The sequence below is a fragment of the Protopterus annectens genome, chromosome 1.part1 (assembly GCF_019279795.1).
Source record: "Protopterus annectens isolate FY-2018-M chromosome 1.part1, PAN1.0, whole genome shotgun sequence".
Taxonomy (NCBI): domain Eukaryota; kingdom Metazoa; phylum Chordata; order Ceratodontiformes; family Protopteridae; genus Protopterus; species Protopterus annectens.
This window is the reverse complement of record NC_056726.1, coordinates 798,533,292-798,552,659: the sequence shown is the minus strand read 5'-3', so window position 1 is coordinate 798,552,659 and position 19,368 is coordinate 798,533,292. Positions and strand designations below refer to the sequence as shown.

The 19,368-nt window shown below is 39.5% G+C and overlaps 1 protein-coding gene across 2 annotated transcripts in view; it reads right to left on the bottom strand.

Moving 5' to 3' along the window:
* Positions 1-19,368, bottom strand: part of MYO5B (myosin VB) — a 3,346,216-nt gene that overhangs the window by 894,954 nt on the left and 2,431,894 nt on the right. For both annotated transcript variants that reach the window (XM_044078265.1, XM_044078275.1), the window contains exon 19: positions 5,923-6,134. In XM_044078265.1, coding sequence (XP_043934200.1) covers positions 5,923-6,134 — 212 coding nt within the window. The remainder of the gene's footprint in view (positions 1-5,922; positions 6,135-19,368) is intronic.

Sequence of the window (19,368 nt, the reverse complement as noted above, 5' to 3'; positions counted from 1 at the left end):
AGTGTACTATCATATAATTATATCTATTTCAAAAACAACTTTTACCATCAAACAAAAGGAGTGGCACTGGGGTCCCCATGTGGCGCTAGCTTCGCCAATTTGGTAATGAACCACTGGGAACATAATTATATATTTACTATAGACCACATAAAGTCACAAATAGTATACTTTACCTGATTTTTGGATGATATATTCATTCTTTTTAAAGGTAATAAGGACCAAGCTGAAATAATGGTAGAATATTTTAATCAAACTACTGAATTTTTGGAGTTTACATATAACTTTCATGAAAAGGAAATAGCATATTTAGACATTCTACTGATTAAAAATGATACTGATAAGAAATTTGAAGTGAAGATATATAGAAAACCTTCTTATTCTAGCACATTTCTCCACTTCTCAAGCGCACACCCTTTCCATCAAAAAAAGTCGGTGGTTAAAGGACAGTTGGTTACAGCAGCACGCATGATTAGTAGAGAGGAAGAATTTTGTCTGAATGTAATTTGTTAAGACAAATGTTTACTAAAAGAGCATACCCTGATGGCCTTTTAGATGAAATTATAACTGAAGTGATAGATAAAAGAGTTAGTGGAATGTATAAACCTATCCTACATCAAAATAGAATGGATAGTAATTTAATGGAGGTACTCTCTAATAATACTCCAGAACCAATACAGGAAATATTACCTAATGACAACAGAGTTAACAATATAAATGTAAATTTTGTTGTCATGTTTAATATGGACTTTCGATATATTAGGAATATAGTATGTAAAAACTGGAGCATCATTACACAAGACAAAGAGTTATTGGAGAAATTAGGATCAACTCCTAAATTTGTCATGAAGAGAGAGAGAAATTTCAAGAATTTATTTGAAAATATTCAAAATACGCATATTAAATATAAGGGCATGCAACAATGTTTGGGATGCCCTTATTGTAAATACATTTATGTGGGATTATCAATAGTCATTCACAATAAGAAAGTATTGTATAGTAGAGGTAAATATAATTGTAATTCCAAAATGGTCGTATATTTAGCTAAGTGTCAACACTGTCCTAAGTATTATATTGGCAAAACAAAACGGAGATTGAGGGTATGATCATATATACAGTATCAAAAAATTTAGCCAGGATAATGCATTAGCTAAACATATCCAAGAATGCCCTGAACATGAATTTAAATTTTGGGTTTTAGACCAAGTTCCAACAAATATGGGGGGGGCAATTGAATTAGAACTTGAAAGGCTCAAACTAATATGGCAAATACGTTTGTATGCATATAATGACCCTGGTTTCAATGAAATGTGCTCAATTATGCCAAGATTAAAAATGAAAAGTTTATGTAGGTAGTATGTTTAGGTTTGTTAAATGTCTTCAAACAAGGTTAAATTCATGTCATAATGTTATGAGATGTGAAATGCATCGCAGCTGCTGGAACATATGTTATTTTATTACTATTTTTGTATTTTAAATAATTTTAGGGAATTATTATTATTCATAGTAATATAGGTAACTTGTATTTGATATTAATAGAAAGGCTTATTGTTCTTAGTATTATTCTTAATGAATTTATATAGTTGGTAATGTTTTTAAATGGTATAATGAGGGATGATTTTAACCATTAAGTATAAAGGGTAATATAACTTTAAATTTTTACAGCTGATACCATTTGACTAATTTGAAACAGTATTTAAATGCTTTTAGTATCTGACTAATCCATCTGAAGAAGTTCAAGGATTGTATCTGAATGAAAAGCACTTTATGGAATAAAGGATTGTAGCTCACAGCAAAAGTTGCCAGTTTTCTTTGGTTGTTGTATGAATTATAGCCTGGTAATGCAGTGGTACTCTCTGGCGCCTTGAACCAGGTCTCTGTCACTGCACAGATGTTGATGTTCTCCATTTTAAGGAGTGCCTCGAATGAGTGCATTTTGAGGTTTAGACTTCTAGCACTGAGTAGCAACACCCTTGCTTGCTTGCACCTGTTATGGTGGTGAATTTGTCATTTGAACCTTGCCTAAAAAAGGCACTATAGGGGTGGCTAGAGCCTTAGCCAGTATCTGGAATCCCAGGGGCAACAGGTGCAGGCCATTTCTGGCATAGCATCGTGGTTTGTCGATCAAGTCATCCCAGGCAGACAGATACTGGATCCCCTTAGAATGACCCCAGAAGCTTAGTCAATTGTTGAAGTCAATCATTTTGTCCTTGTACTGTGGTATCATTCTGGGTGATGGCAGGATGCTACTCAGGGCTAGGGTCACACCTGCCTGGGCTACAAGATCGGACAGCTCCTCCATGTCCCTTTTCATGTAGTCCAGGGAGGTACGTCACAGGTCATTCATGCCAACATGGACAATGACAGAGTCATATTTGTACTTGTTGTGGAGTGACCTGAGTGCATGAATTATGTGGTGGATCCTGGCACCTGACAGGCAGTTGACAGTAACTTTCTCCTTGTTTAGCCTGGTGAGTGGAACTTCAGTGTGCTGACTATAGAGTCACCTATGACTAGAGTGTTGGGTACGTTGTTATGCCTTATGGGCTGTGGTTGAGTGGCACACTGAGTTTGTGGGCTGTGTGTCTTTTGGGTTGTGTTGGGGGGGGGTTGAGGTTGCTTGTGTTTTTGCTTTGGAGGTCCCTGTTGCTTGGGCAGGTTTTTACTGAGAGCCTCCGTGAATGTAGGGGTGTGTTTTGTGTTTCTATGCATGCGTTTTGGTGGTGTAGGTTTTGAGGGATTATGTGATGAGTGTGGTGTGGTGCAAGTGTTAACCTTCTCTTCTTGACTGTCTAGTCCAGTCTTGGGTGAAGAGAGCTTTGCTTCCAGTTTGGCTATATAAGTGCATCTCTCACAGGTTGTAGTGTTGGGTGGTAGGAGGAGAGGGTTGTCTGTGTACATGAGGCAATTGCTGCATTGCCCCAAGATGCCCAGATTCATCAGGTAGACAGGAGAAAACAACAGGAGCTGACCCTTAGACATGCCTGGATAGGTGCTTATTTGTTAAGTACTAGAAACTGTTTTGTGAGGATATAGTGAGGAAAGTTGAGTGCTGTAGTAATTTGTAGCTTATTTAGTGCTTACAACGAGTTCTGAACAAGTGCTGAACTCAAAGAAACAGACGAGTGCTGAAACTAAAAAACTGGCTAGTTCTAAGAAACAAAATTAAGCTAGAAGGCTTCCCTCCAACACAAAAAGGCTTGGGGGCTCAGAAGCCCACAAGCAGTCCTGGACACAGCAAATCTATATCCGGAGTAGTCTACCCACAGGAAAGGCAGGAAACAAGCTTCAAAATTTATTTATTTTTTTAAGTGGAAAGAGAGAAAGGAGGAGCAGAAACTAAGTGGATTGGCCTTCTCAAATGTTCTCCCTGTATTAGGTAGAATGAGGTAATAACACTAGACTGGGAGGAGTGTCCCAGATCATATTTACAGTAGGGGTGGGCAACTGCAAAGCCACCAACTATACAAACTGCAGAAATGTTTCTCACAGCAGAAAAGCAGCAGTGAGCCTTTAAATGAAAGTTTTAAACAGATAAAGGAGCCTCTAGAGAAAGTTTGTAACTGCAAACAAGTTAACTGAATCAAACAACCCAAACAGATGCTTAATAAAAGTGTAAAGTTTCCAGTTAATACCTCACACAGAGTGAAACTAGCTAGAAAAGTATACAGCAGGCAAAGTGCTATAAATAACTCGAAAAAATAAGCAAAAAGACAGGATACTTAATGTTATATATTATAGATCCAAGTTTGCTCAGTGTCCTAATATCTCTCTATCTGAGTGTATGACAGAAGATCAACGTCTACAATGATCAAACCGCACTCACTTGTAACCCAACAGATTGAGTGTACACCCATCAAAACACTTGTTCAGCTGATCATCCACATACGTAACCTCCACACAAAAAATTTGAATACTAGCTTAACATGCATACAAAAACACATACACACATAAACACATACTATTTCAGACACTGTCAAACCCCTGTATCCCTCCACATCACCCTTACTTAGATATACTAATTCTATGCTCACAAACATACACACACACACACACACACACACACTTATCTCAGATATCTGACATCATCACTATTACACCAGGAACAACTCACTTGTCAGTAATTGTACTCCAACAATACAGCATACAAGTATTTGCAATCATGACCACCTGAGACAGTTGTTACAGCACTCAAGCACTTAACTGCTTGATTACTTGACTGTAACTGATATAATATATATATATATATATATATATATATATATATATATATATATATATATATAATATATATATGTGTGTGTGTGTGTGTTTGTACACATATACGCGTGCATGTATATATACATATCCACATATCTATAGTTCTCTATACTTATATATATTTTATATATATATAAATATATATATATATATACATACATACATATTTATATATAAACTTAAATATATGCACACACACACACACACACACACACACACACACACACACACACACACACACACACACACACACACATGCACACTTATGTTTCTCTCTCTTTCATACACACAAACACAATATATGGCTACCATTAAGCAGAGCAGCTGGGATGCCACACATTGTGCAAATAAGAGGTGATATAGATGACTTTGTATTAACTACTGAAAAAAAAACAGCACAGCTGTAGGTTGGGAGTAGAGAACAGTTCTCCCCATACTACTGGAGATTGTGTAGCTTATGGCTCACTGCACGAATGCTATTGTCAGTGCTGAATTATACAGATTCAGAATGTTTTGCTATATGGGTGTATCAAAAGTATCTATCTTATGGAAGAATCAAGTTTTGTAAACATTAAAGGTGTACTCTTTACAAAGATATCATGTATGTAAGGGTCATTCTATTAGGATGCATAGAATCCCTGAAGTGCAAACCCAGCCATCAGGAGAAGTACTGGTAGTTGAACAACTATATATCAGCTTACTTCAATGCTGACTTATTTCAGCATTCTGAAAACCATCACCGCTGTGTTTTCTGCTACCAGTACTATGGCTCAATAACCATACGTAATCTGCATACGGCAAGCCTGCAGGCGTCCATGAAGTAACCAAATAAATATTAGTGTAGGCTCATACACCATGGTTCCACAAGGAAGACAGACACATTCAATTAGAACTACGAGCTGGGATGAGGCAAGTAAGTGAAGTGGTATGTCTAAGCCATGTAGCCTTGTACCAGCGCAAAGCCAGTTAACATTAAGACTGCATTAGTGAAAATATTAAATTGTAAATAAATATTGTATCGAGACTGGTCTGCTATAGTTTTAACCATTTTAATGTGAAACAAATGTGTCCCCCCTTAGCCTGCAGTACCTGATTCTTTGTTTATTATCATGGCAGTGATCCATGCCAGTGAATGAAAAAGAAACAGAAAAGGTGGAAGGTCAGCTGGGGAGAGCAAGAGAATCTTGACTAAATACAGATTGCTCAGTCATCCTCATCTAATCTAATGCAGTTTGGCACACAAGCTTTCATTGAGCATGAGATGGAGACTTTTTACTACTGTCGTGTACAAAGAGCGATGCACTAGATCTCTGGGTAGACTGGAGCTACTGCTAGTGTGAAGTACATTTATAAACATGTCATTTGAGATGCTACAGTGATGAAAGAGAAAACTGGCATAATAGTAGTGTCCCACAAGAAGCACCATGGAGGCCATGCTTCCCATTCTTGCAGTTATACACTATTACTTGCAGTTATGTGGCAGATGTTGCAGAAACAAGGCATGTCTTTGTAGACAAGTGCAATGTAGGTGGAGGAGCAACTGGAAGAATTCTAGAAGATAAAAAAATATTAATAATGTGCAAACAACATAGTCAAACTGCTCAAAGATTATTATTATTATTCTGTTTGGTAAGCAGCAATCCTTATGAAGCCCATTTAGCATACCTGCGAGCTAGGTGTCCTCGTGCATATCGTTGGATTGTAACAGCTGCTTTCTTCATCCTCTTGTACTTCACTCTCTGTAGCCAGCCTCGAACTGTCTTTTGTATCATTATTGTTGCAGCGCGGAACTTGTCTGATCTCAGTTTTTCTAAGTATGCTACCTGGCCTGCACGAAAAAATATCTTGGTACGTCCAAACTGAAATTTATCAGGATCCTTTAGAGAAACAGAAATATAGCAATGTTTCAGAAAGTGGTTTTAGGAAAACATTTCAAACTCATACACTGAAGTGAGAGTCTTAAGAAAAGAAACAAAATTAAGATCCAGAAAAGAGGCCATTGTAGCTATATTTAAAACCAATTATTTCCCATCACAAATTCATTATGGGAATCTGGGATACGTGTTTTACTTTGAAGAGTGAACTGGCTTGCCCTCTGACAGTATAGAATACATTAGAAGATAAGAAACTGTCCTACTTCTAAAAACTTCAGTGGAAGATTTCTACTTACCACCACAAACCTGCACATGGTGTCATCACAAACTGTTACCTAGATGAAAGCATACCTGTTTCTGTGTGAAAGTTTACAATGTAAGATGTGCTATCCTTTTGTCTACATCTAATTTGAAGTTAATTTCATCTAATTATCATTCTTACCTACATTTCACAATGCTTCTCCAATCAAAACTCATACTAATCGAAGTCAAGACATAATTATTTAAGTAACAGGGTTGGCCACTTATGTTAACAGTAGTATGCTTGCCTTTCTTAAGGCCCCACATGATGTATGGTAGCCAAACAAATATGAAATTGGCCAAAGAGGCATACATGAAACAATCAATGAAGTACTGTTCATTCTTATAGCACTTGATAACAGGAGGTAGCAGATTCCCCTCAAAAAAAAGGTTCTCAGAAAAGCATCTGACAGGCAAGTAACAGAAGCTAAAACTATGAAGACAGGGATTTTACAGTGTGTCTGTTCTTTTAAATATGTGTTTGACTTCAACATGTGGGAAGTAGAAAGGTTTTTTGTGTGTGTGTGTGTGTGTGTGTGTGTGTGTGTGTGTGTGTGTGTGTGTGCGTGTGTGGACACTGTGAAGTGAGACCAGAGGGACCTGCAGTCAGGTGGACATTTTTGAAACCCAACTCTCTGTCTTGCTCTGTTGTCAGGGGTGAAATGGAAATTAACATTTTCAATCAAGGCATACTCAGAAAGTTAGGCCACCCATACACAAGTTAAATTACTTAAATTTACTGTTATCCGTTTGAAATGGGTTGCTGGAAATTGATACAAAATAGTAAGTGACATCTGCTTTATTCCCCATTATGCAATGACTGGCATTAGTATTAAAAAATGTGCACGCTGATTGGCCATCCCAACCAGCGTGCCCGTTGTAAATCCCAGAATATACCAATGAAAAAAGATCCAGTCACCCGGACTTCTTTCCATTCGTATATTCCAAAACTTTTATTTTTTTTTTCCAACAAAAATTTAAAAAAACCTATAGTCTGTACTCCTGACATACCCGAGAGGCAGTATGGAGGAAATACAAAGAAAATCAGATATGTTAATTAAAACTAAAGACACATACCTGATTTTCTTTGCATTTCCTCCATTCTGTCTCTCTCCTACCCATAAAGTAGCCCAAACTTTTTTTTTAATTTAAAAAAAAAAAAAAAAAAAAAAAAAAAGGAGCAATGGAGACTTTCTTTTCTCTGTTGCTTCATTTTCAAAGCATTGCTGTACTGGGTATGCATGGGAACGTAAGTGATCTGCCGTTATACAAAGACATTATTTAAGAAACGTAAGTATTTTTTTCTTAAATAATGTCATTGTATAATATCAGTAACTGACTCTGTGGTTGTGGTATATTGAAATTTACCCACGGCTGGCTTTATTTAATCACTCGGGTTTCATCCTCATGATTAAACCACACCAACCATGAGTAAATCTTCAATATACCAAACCACATCATCGGTTATTACTTAAGTACACTATTAACCAACAAGGACAGCAAATAGCTGTACTATAAAAATATATTGTTTCAAATAATTTGAATTGTTATAGCTTTACTTGCTATTTAACAAAGCAGGAGTAGCCATTTAGAATTTTACAAGAAATGCTGCTCAATGTTGGACATGTTAATATCAATACCATGAACTATGTTCCACCAGGAACATGACAAAATAATGGTTGCAATGAAACCAGCCATGGGAGTAGATACAGCAACTGTCAGGCATCCCTCCTCACATTGACAGATAAGGTAGGTCTTGAATATCACTGACTGGTGGATTCAGTCAGGGTATTAAATAGAAAGGTAGTTAATGATGCATTCACCAGTGCTGGTGCAGGCTACATTAAAGTGAGGGGAAAAATGCTGCTTTTCCCAACCCAAAACAAACACATGTACACACACATGCACAGACACACACAGACACATGCACACTCACTCACACTTTGCTTGCATACCTACAAGTAACTTAAATGAATGCCAGTTCATTTAACAGCGTGCCTATCGAACATGTTCCAACTGGCAGAAGCCTTCAGAGGCACGGGAATTAGATGCAGACGCCAACACAGAGGGTATTCCAGCTGGACTGTGAGATGTAAGACTAGGAGCTATGAGGTACAATTGCTAAGCAGATATACCTCCTCTACCATCCAGTATGCATTGAAATGCTTAAGTTAAACAAAGGCACTTGGATAGTCATCTCATAAGAACAGTATAAACTGAATAAAGCATTAATATACATGCTGAAGAACAGAGTCCATAGCAGCTATGCCAGCAGAAAACTCACTGTTCAGGGTTACAGTCACTATACACAGACGTGTGTGTAACTGGCAGTACCACAAATACTGAATTTTAAATGTCAAGTAATAGCATTTAGAATCTAGGAATTAACTACAGAAAATCGAAAATAACGTGATAAGTGGTATATATAGACTTCAGTCCAGGTTTGAAACCTGAGCCAGCAGATTAGTTAGAAGGTTGCAGGTCAAGTGTTTATTTTGTATTTAATCATGTTAACTGAAGCCAGGTACATCCAAGCTACTGTGAAGAATAATTATCCCAGCCATATTTTTTATATGTACATACATCTGATAACTTTTATGTCCCCTGTGATCTTGCAAAGCATAAAGGGGATATCAGAAAGTGAAACAATTAATGAATGAACTCCCAGACACATAACAACAATATAACAAAAAATATAATTTGTGAATGTTACAGTAAACAAATAATTAAGCAACCATACTTTTTATAGATAGTATACTGTCTGATTTTATTTCAAGGCACATTAACAAAAGAAGAAAGGGAACAGTTTATTGAAAATGCATCTTTTTAAATAATTCTAAAATCATTTTATAAGGCTAAACTAGTTATTTTTAATTCAGTGCTAATAAAAAAGCAGCATGGTTAGTCATGTGGGGAATCATTTGTTTATAAATCTTAACTGTTCTCTTGTGACTTTTCCCTCAGAACACTTTTGTATCCTTCATGTCTATCCATACTTGATGACAATCCATATGCTCTGCTACAGCCTGGACCCATTTGTTTCCCCTACTATGGGGGAGAGAACTGAATGCTGGGTGGCTGTCAGACAAGCAGCCATCAGGGTGTTCTATTGCTAGGATAACCATGCCCTTCTGCAGTGTTACACAAATGCCAGCCAAACTGAGGGAATGTTATGCAGTCTGGAGTAGGGTAGTACTTTCCCATCTATGTAACAATGGCTCTACTGTAACCGGAAACTTTACTTGTTTCAAAAACAGTACCTATTTTCAACTTTATAAGGACAGAGACAGAAACAGAAACCTAGAAGATTCTTGCACATGCAGTCTGCTTAATCCACACAGTATACCCTTTACCCTAGCTAACAGATAAGGACAATTCCTTGTTAATGAACATTCTGATCTGACGTTGTCAATTTTCATTCACTCCTCAACTCTTGGGGTCGGATCTGATCCTCGAATCTGACTTAGCTGCTTGTACTAGCTTGTTGATCAATGAAAGCTCTCCAGCTCCTCCCTTTCCCATAATGCCCTAGTCCCTAACTTACCTGGTGCCCTAGTCCCTAACTTATTACCCATTAGTTACTTTGCTTGCATAATTTAGCCTTTAAACCATATTTTGTCTCCTTCTTGCCTCTGATACTCCCTGTACCTATTCCTTTGCCTCTGAAACTACCCTTAGTCAGCTCTCCTTTCCCTCTGCTATTTTAGTCCCTGACCTCCTAGATACCTTACATTGGACTTACCTCCCAACTTACTAATTCTTTTCCCTCTAAACCTGTCTTCTTAGTTTAAACCCGCTCCATTCACCCTGCGGGCTCACTCTGCTACCCTTCCCTACCCCAATTCCCACACACCCCCAGTGGCCCTTAACTTACACTTCCTAAACCACACCCTCTCTCCCATCCTACCAATCAAATGCTCCAACCACCTACTCCACTTAACTACATCTCTTCTCTTCCAACTCTCTCAAGTGTCTCTACTTAAAGTGCTTTTCCATATCTTACACCATTACCAGTGCCCGCTCCTTAAAGTCTCTCCCATGCTTACTATTTATTTTATTATCTTATCCCAGTCTAACCTCCATTGTATTTGTATAGGCAACCGTATCAAAATGCAGACTACAACTAAAGCTATCCTAACCAACTTAATACTCATAACCACACTTATACCTACCCTCACCTCAGCCTATCTCCTAACCTCTTTCAAAAGTGAATCACTACCACCTTAACTACTCTCTAAAACAAACAGCCATTCACAATATTACCCTCACCCATATTCACATAAACATTACCTCCACTCCCTGCTACCTGCTAGCCAAGTTCCATCTACTCACACACATTAAGTACAACAACCTCTTAGTAAGGAATGTGAAATATCAAACTAGCTATATATATATATATATATATATATATATATATATATATATATATATATAAACAGTTTCAAGGCTAAAGAACCCCACCTTAAAAGATGGTGACATCCACCCAAACCCCAGCCCAACCAATGCCTCCACTTAATATTCACTGCACCACACCCTCAACCCCTGCAACCCAGACCAGACTCTTCAACTCTTTACTAATAGGACATCTCAATATCTGCAGTATCAATAACAAAGTTGCCCATTTCCATGCCCTCCTTGATATTCATTCCTTTGACATCTTTTGCCTTACAGAAACTTGGCTAAAACCTGGAACTAAGGATAACGAAATAATCCCCCCAGGCTATAACATATTGGCACAAGACCGCATAAAATTTAAGGGTTGGGGAGTAGCACTTCTATTTAAAAATGGGCTACAGATCTCCTCTATAAGTTATAACCAACCTCAGGACAGTAAGGCTGAAGTCCTCATCTCCAGACTTCAACTCAACCCTAGCAAATCCCTTTACATCAACTGTATCTACCTACCCCCCAGCAATACAATAGAAAATATTCTAAGCTGGGGTCCTCAACTTACCTACAAGAAACAATTATACTAGGTGACTTCAATACTGACTGGAAAACTGTCAATACTAAAAGCCATTCCTCACATATTAATATTCATGGCTTTATTTAAACAATCACCTCCACAACCAGAATTAACAAACCAACCAAAAAAGAGTGCACCTTAGACTGGATACTTATTAATAAACACTCACAAGCATATAAAGTAGGAACCTTACCTGATGTTGTAAGTGATCATACTCTGACTTACATTATAAGGCAAAAAGAATGAAATTTCTAACACCCCTACTTACAGGATCTCACGAACCAAGAAACACTTTAACCCTGTACTATTCCAAAATGAACTAAATGCGTGTGACTGGAATCCTCTAAAACTTCTCCCACTTGAAGAGGCTGTTAAATATTTTAACTCTAAATTTTTAGCAATCTGCGATGAGCACACACCTAAACAATCTATTAAAATTAAGTCCAAACCAGCCCCCTGGCTTTCAAAAGAAACCAGACAGAAAATTCTACTTAGGAACAAATCTTGGGCTAAGTGGAGAGCTACCAGAACTACCCCTGAACAACAAACTTGTAGACAGTTGAGAAATATTACAAAAAAAGCAATACTCACTGACAAAAAGAACTACTATTGTAAACTACAGCAAACTCACCAAAATAATCCCCAGAAAATTTGGACTAGCATAAATAGACTCCTTCACCCTGGCCACTCTAGTAAACCATCCCCTCTAGGCACTGATCATAAAGCCCCACATCAAACTACCAACACCTTCAACACCTACTTCACAGAGGCCATACAATCTCTAGCCAGTCAGCTTTTCATTGACAACTCAAGTCTCCCTACCTCTACACCTGGTTCTCTATCAACCTTCCAATTTCAACCCATCTCTACCACTCTCATCTACAAAATTATCCTAAAACTTAAGCCTTGTACTCCTTCAGCAGACCAGTTACCTTCTGAATACTTGCAAAAAGCAGCCATAGTAATTGCCTTTCCTATATCCATCCTTATAAACAGAACCATTAATGAGGGAACAATCTCAGACATCTGGAAAATCTCCCACATTATCCCCCTACATAAAGGTGGTAAATCTAATGATTACTCCAACTACAGACGTATAGCTCTACTCACCCTTAGCAAAAGTTATGTAAAAATGCATTCACCATCAGCTATTAGACCACTTAACTAAACATAACATACTGGCTAACTGCCAGCATGGCTTTAGGCTATTTCATAGTACCACCACCGCTCTCCTATCTTTCACCGAGTCCATTAATAGAAACCATAAGAACAACATCCTCTCTTCTGCACTCTTCATCAATTTTTTCAAAAGCTTTTGACATGGTAAACCACTCCATGCTTATAAATACACTTGAATCTCTTTCTCTAGACACCCAAGCTGTTCTGTGGTTTAAGTCCTACCTCACCAATAGGCAAGAGGCAGTTCTCTGGGAGAACAAACTATCATCCCACCTGCCAGTCACCCTTGCAGTCCCTCAGGGCTCCATTCTAGGACCTCTTATTTTCTCATTATTCATCAATGACCTTCATGTAGCAATCCCTTAGGCCACCTGCATACAATATGCTGATGACTCTACGCTCATATGTTCTGCCAACTCCACTTCAGAACTACATTCACTGACTCAGAAGGTATTCAACTCAGTAGAGGCATGGTTCTTGAAATGCTGCCTCCTTTTGAATGCCAACAAAAACTAAGCTCTTACTCTTTATACCTACCTGTAGGTCCTCCCCTATAGATTTCTCAGTGAAATCCAACAACGGCACCCTTATCCCCCAACTCTACCACCAAACTGTTAGGAATCACAGTCGACAATAATCTCAACTTCAATAGCCATATAAATAACACCATACAAACAGTAAACAGAAAAATGGGCTCCTTATATAGAATCAACCCCTTCTTAACTCCAACAGCTAGAACCACTATTGCCCACTCTCATTTAATCTTAACTCTTCTTTACGCTTCACCTATATATACTAACCCAAAAAGAAATAATCTTCTCAAACTAGCTAACTCCTACAACAACACTGCCAGATTTGCCACTGGTAATGCATTTAGAACTCACCACTGTCAGAATCTAAAGCAACTAGATTGGCTTGAACTACAAAACATTCTGATATTTTCCTAACTTACCATTGTCCATAAGATCTTTTACCAACCAAAAAATACTCCTATACTCTCTAACCTTATTACCCCCTATAATAATCTCAGTTCCCTATGCTCTTCTAGCAAACTGCTTGCTAGCATAAGCAAGTCCAATAATTTGGCAGGTGACTTCCTTTTCTCCAACACTGCTGGAAAAAACTGGAACCTTCTACCAACTGATCTAACTCTACTACCTTCACTGTCACTCTTTAAGCAAAAGCTCAAACATCTTAAAACACACTGGTTATGCCCTTGCAGTAAACCTGACTAATTTTCCGCCTTCCCTACTTCTATCTCCACACTGCCTCTTGTTACCTAATTTTATACTGCTTACCCCTCTGTAAGCAGAAACTGTCACTAGCAGTAAGATTAATATAACTTCCAGTATTTATTTAATCTGTCAAGGAACTTTAAATTACCTCAGATATCATGTTGTAAAATGACTTATATTATCCTTTATAACAATCTTTCTTAGTGTTAAGTTCTTCTCATTAAGAATCCTTTTTTGTATTTTAATTTCCTTTGTACTGGATCAAGGTTGTCATAGTCAGCTCCGAAGCTGTCTGAACCTCATGGTGGGCAGTTGGAGCCTCAGTGTTGGACAGCTGAGCTTCGACTCCCTCCTCAAGTGCTTTACCTGCAGAGCGGAGGGAACCTGCGGCTCATAAGAATGACTTTTTGGAGCCATTGGTGTCCATCTCCCTGAGGCATTCGGCATTTGAAGTAGTGGGGAGAGCTTTCTCTATTCCTAGAGCCAGAACTTGTCTACCTTTTTCGGTTCCAACTTCCCCAACCCATTCATTTCTGAGTCTTGAGCCTCAATCATCCTTACCACAGGGACAGGCAGCTTAAATAAGTCAACAGGATACCTAACAGGGTATACCGATTTCTTCCGACACTTCTCCAGAACATCCCACCAAAGAAGTTCCCAGGAAGAAAAAGTGCAAAAAGAGGCACCTAGACTCTCCTCAAGAGTCAGTCACTGAAGATACTGACTTTGATGAATGGGAAGGGTCTTGAAGATTAGAACCCAACGACGTCTCATTTGGAGATACCCTGGAACTGCTAAAGCAAAGGGTTGTCACTCTACTGACAGCCCTTTCCAAGAGGAATCAGTATTCCTGGAGGCTTTTGGTGCTGGCCCGTCTATCTCCTCAGTAACTCTGCCCACTGATGAGCCCATTGATTTGATTTCTCAGTGTGCATGGAAAGAGCCTGATACTGTTGAAACAATACCCAACAGACCAAACAAGATCCTGGCACCACCTATGGACAGAATCTATTCAAGCAAAGGAGTACTAGTTGATGCCACTGTCGTAGAGGCAGCCACCAAGAAGAAACTAGCAGAACAGAGCTCCTCTATACATCCTCCTAACAGGGAGTTTAGGGCATTGGACAAATTTGGCAAGAGTGTTTATGCTTCAGCGACCTTTGCCATTCAATCACTATACTATCTGGAACAATTCACAAGATACCAGATGGACTTGATTAAAGGACTTATCAAATCCCTCTCTGGGACCATATCCTCCAAGGAAGAGAGCACTGTTGCCTCACAGTTGGCTTCCTTTCTGTCCATTCCCAATTTGTCCTTCAGGCTCTTATGCAGCAGAAGGTACCTCACTGGTGGCGGATTCAGGTATTTCCATCATGAGGCATGCCTGGATGCTCTTCTGTGACTTTGCAGAACCCTTCAGAGCTTCTTTCATCAATGCTTCTTTTGACAGAAGTTCCCTATTTGGCCCCATAGTGAAAGACATACTCTCCAGGTGTGAGCAGGAAGATAAAACCCTGTCTGTTGTGGGCGTATATTTTTTGACATTCAAATAACCTTTTCTAGGAATCAACAAGGAGGTCAAAACATGTGGTTCAAGAAATCCCAGGGTCCCTTTCAAGAGCCACATGAAGATAGTTCCCCAGGGGCAGAGGGGGGAATTATAACAGAAGACATCACCCTTGTGGTAGAGGGTTCCGAAAAACCAATGATTGAGAGATTCCTTCTCTGACAAATCCTACTAGCACTCCTTAAAGGAGGCCCAACTGTCCATCTCTGGAGGTGGTCAGGGGTTGTTTATCCCAGCATCAGAGAGCCTGGTTAAAAACTACAAAAGATTCATGGGTACAGAGGATAATATCCAGAGGTTACATCATACCATTTTCCCATCCACCTCCTCTGGTTTGAAAGAAAATTCCTGATGTTCCACCCAGTCAGAGGGGGTAGCAGCTACAGAAATAGACAAGCTGTTAGAAAAAAAGAGTCATCCAACAGGTCTCCCAGACTAGACAGAGTCCAGAATTTACTCAAGATTCTTTTTAGTGCCAAGAAAACGGGGGACTTGAGATCATTTTGGATCTCAACAATCTAAATCAGTCAGTCTATTCTGCCTTTTCTGCACCAGGACAATTGGATGTGCTCAATAGATCTTAAGGATGTGTACTATCATATCAAAATGAACAGATGTTCTAAGAGATATCTGCCCTTCTGACTGGGAGCCAGTCATTACCAATTCAGAGCTCTGCCCTTTGGATCACCACAGCCCCCAGAGTGTTCACCAAGTGTATGGCAGTAGTGACAGCTCACTTGAGGCTGCAAGAATTCTGAGTGTTTCTGTATCTAGACAACTGGTTCATCACTGCTCTGACAAGATATCAACTGATAGAAGCCCGAGTTTACAAAATCCAAATATGCTCCCATCTGGGTATCTCAATCAATTACAACAAATCTCATCTGGAATCAGCACAGACATTAAAATTCATCAGTGCTTCTTTCAACATGATCACACAAACAGCATCTCTCCCTTTGGCAAGAGTTCAGACTATTCAATTCCAGGTCAGGAAAATCATCCAAAACTGTCCTCTCTCAGCTCAATTAATCCTTCAAGCTTTAGGGTCCATGTCAGCAGTAATCATCCTAGTACCATTATCAAGGTACCATATTTATTTATTTATTTATTTGTCATTTGTTAATGGGAATACTTCAATGGACATTAGCTACTCAATGGTCCATTTTTTACCGTCCTCTGTCCTGTCAGATAAAGATAACTCAAGCTTGCAAAAAATATCCCCTATGGTGGATACAATCGAGTCAAGTGCAAGAAAGTTGCCCCTTTGTTCCTCCCCAGCCCAAGGCCATAATGACCACAGACACCTCCCAGATTGGTTGGGGGGGACTTCTGGGGAAGGACAGTCCAAGGCACATGGTCCCCCGAAGAGGCCAACACACATATCAATGTCCTGGAAGTTACACTTGTCCTCTTAGCATTGCAGGCTTTCTAAGACTTTCTCCCCTCCAGGCTATTGTGATTCAAACAGACAATATGTCAGTGATGTAGTACATCAACAAATAAGGGGAACCAAATTTTACACCCTGTGTTGAGAAACTTTAAGTTTGTGGCAAAGGGCAATCTCATCCAAATGATTTCTGATAGCAAAGCACATTTTGGGGGAAGCCCAATGTGATCGCAGACAAGTTAAGTAGATCTATTCTAATGCCTCATGAGTGATCTCTCAACATGAAGGTGGCAGAGAGGATTTTCCATCGATGGCATCGACTGTACTGTGACCTTTTTGCATCTCCACTCAACAATAAGTGCAGCCGGTTCTTTGTCCTCAACCCCCCCACCGCGGGAGTCACTAAAAGATGCTTTACTTCATGACTGGCCCGCTGGTCTCCTTTATGCCTATCCTCAAATTTCTTCATAAAGCATCTCAATTGAAGAGCACAATAATCTTCATCGCCCCTTATTGGCCTCATCAGATTTGGTTTCCCTTTTTCGGCCTCATTTTCTTCACCTCTCTTGGATCCTAGATCCAATTCCAGACCTTCGGTCTCACCCGACAGATGCAATTCATCCAGAAATTCCAGGCCTAAAATTGACTGCATGGTTTCTTTACTTCTAGTGATTGCTAGACAACCCGTTCTCCTTCCCAGTCTGTTATATTCTTTTATCATCTCATAAAGCTTCCATCAGAAAACAGAATCGATTAGACCACTTTTCTGCTCCTATTTCCAAAGTTCTGGAATTTCTAGCAGCAATTTTCAATGATGGAGCTAGCTCTTCTATCGTTAAAGTGCAATTAGTGGCCATCTCCAACTTTCATGTTGGAATAAATAGTTCATCTCTAGCATTTTCCAAACTTTGTAGAGCCTTTCTAAGAGGAACCTTTCTCCTTAGACCTCCTATTAAAGATCCCCCTTGGGATTTAAATATAGTCTTGGAAGCTCTAACTCACTCTCCATTTGAACCTTCAGCTAAAACAGAACTAAAATATTTAACTTGGAAAACTACCTTTTTAGTAGCCATTATCTCTGGCAGAAGGGATTCTGAATTGCAGGCCTTGTTGTCTAAGCCCCCTTACTTGATTTTCCATAAAAATAGAGTATCCTTAAGAACCAACCCTTCCTTTCTTCCTAAGGTGGTGTCAATCAAACTATCAACTTACCAGTCTTTTTTCCAAATTTTTCAAATAAAGGAGAGTATATGTTACCCTACTGGACACTGACAGACAATTACATTTTTACTTACATAGAACAAAATATCTTAGAAAAACAGAACTGATTGTGCTTTTTGTATTAAAAATTGGGCGATTCAGTCTCTAAAATAACATTAGCTAAATGGTTGACTGACTGTATTACTTTTATGTATACTAAACTCGGCATTTAATTACCCAAACCACCAAGAGCACACTCCACAAGATCTATGGCTACTTCTTCAGCTTTTTGTCTAGAGATTCTCTAGGTGATATCTGCGCAGCCACAACCTGGGCCAATCCTCATATTTTTATTGCTCATTACAAATTAGATGTGGTTTCTAGGGGCAGAGCTGCATTTGGTTCAGATGTACTCAGGAATATCCTTCCTTAAAGTCCTCAATAGCGACCTGCCTCAGGCCTTGCAATGTAGGGTCTGAAAGCTGAGCCTGTCTCAATGCTCTCTTAGTAACCCTTCTCAGCTCCCCTTCCACAGGAAGTCTGGCATCCTCTGGCAGTGGTGCCTCACTATCAGCCTGGGTACTACTACTCACCTCCACCTTTGCAGTCACTCTGTCCAAGGGAACATCAGTACCCACACGCAGCTGTGGATCACCTTCAGTCTCACTGCTACAGAGTAGCTCCCTCCCAGAAGTAACCACCTCACCAGTCCTGGCTGCAAGTATGCAGTCTGTCTGGGTCTTACCAGGCTACCAGACCCACATGCTTGTCTCCTAGCCTGACTGCGTGTAACTGCATAAGCACATGGTACTGCCCCATCCAAATCCTTCCCTATCAGGACATCTGAAGGATGGTAGTTCGGTACCCTTGTTGTCTCAAGACAACCTACTATTGGCATTTTGTCTTTCCCACTTACTGGCTCTCTCAACTTTTCTTCCCCACCTTGCCTCCGTAGACATCTGTATGCAACATGGCTCCACTGGTTCCATTCAAACATTTAACCCTAGGTCCTGGACGTGAACCTGAACTAGTGGCTTCCCCTGCTACTGGCAGATTCTGTTGGGGCAGTCTGTGCTGCCCACCATGGGTTCCTTTAGACCCATGAGCAGTACTGGGGGTCCCTTTCTTGTGCAGGGATGCCCTGCTTGCTAGGTATAGGTCTCCCTTCTTCCCCAACTCATCTGAAGTAGCACACTGTCTATCAGCTAATCAGATCCTCATGTCCTCAGGCAAAGTGCTAAGGGCTTGTTCCCTCACCAAAAGGTCTGCCAGCCCTTCAAAAATGGTTCCCTGACATCCACTCACCCACCTATGAAAATAAGTGCTCAGATTAGCAACATATTCACACATACTTTCACCTGCCTTGCATCTATGCTCACAAAACATTTTCTTATATGTTT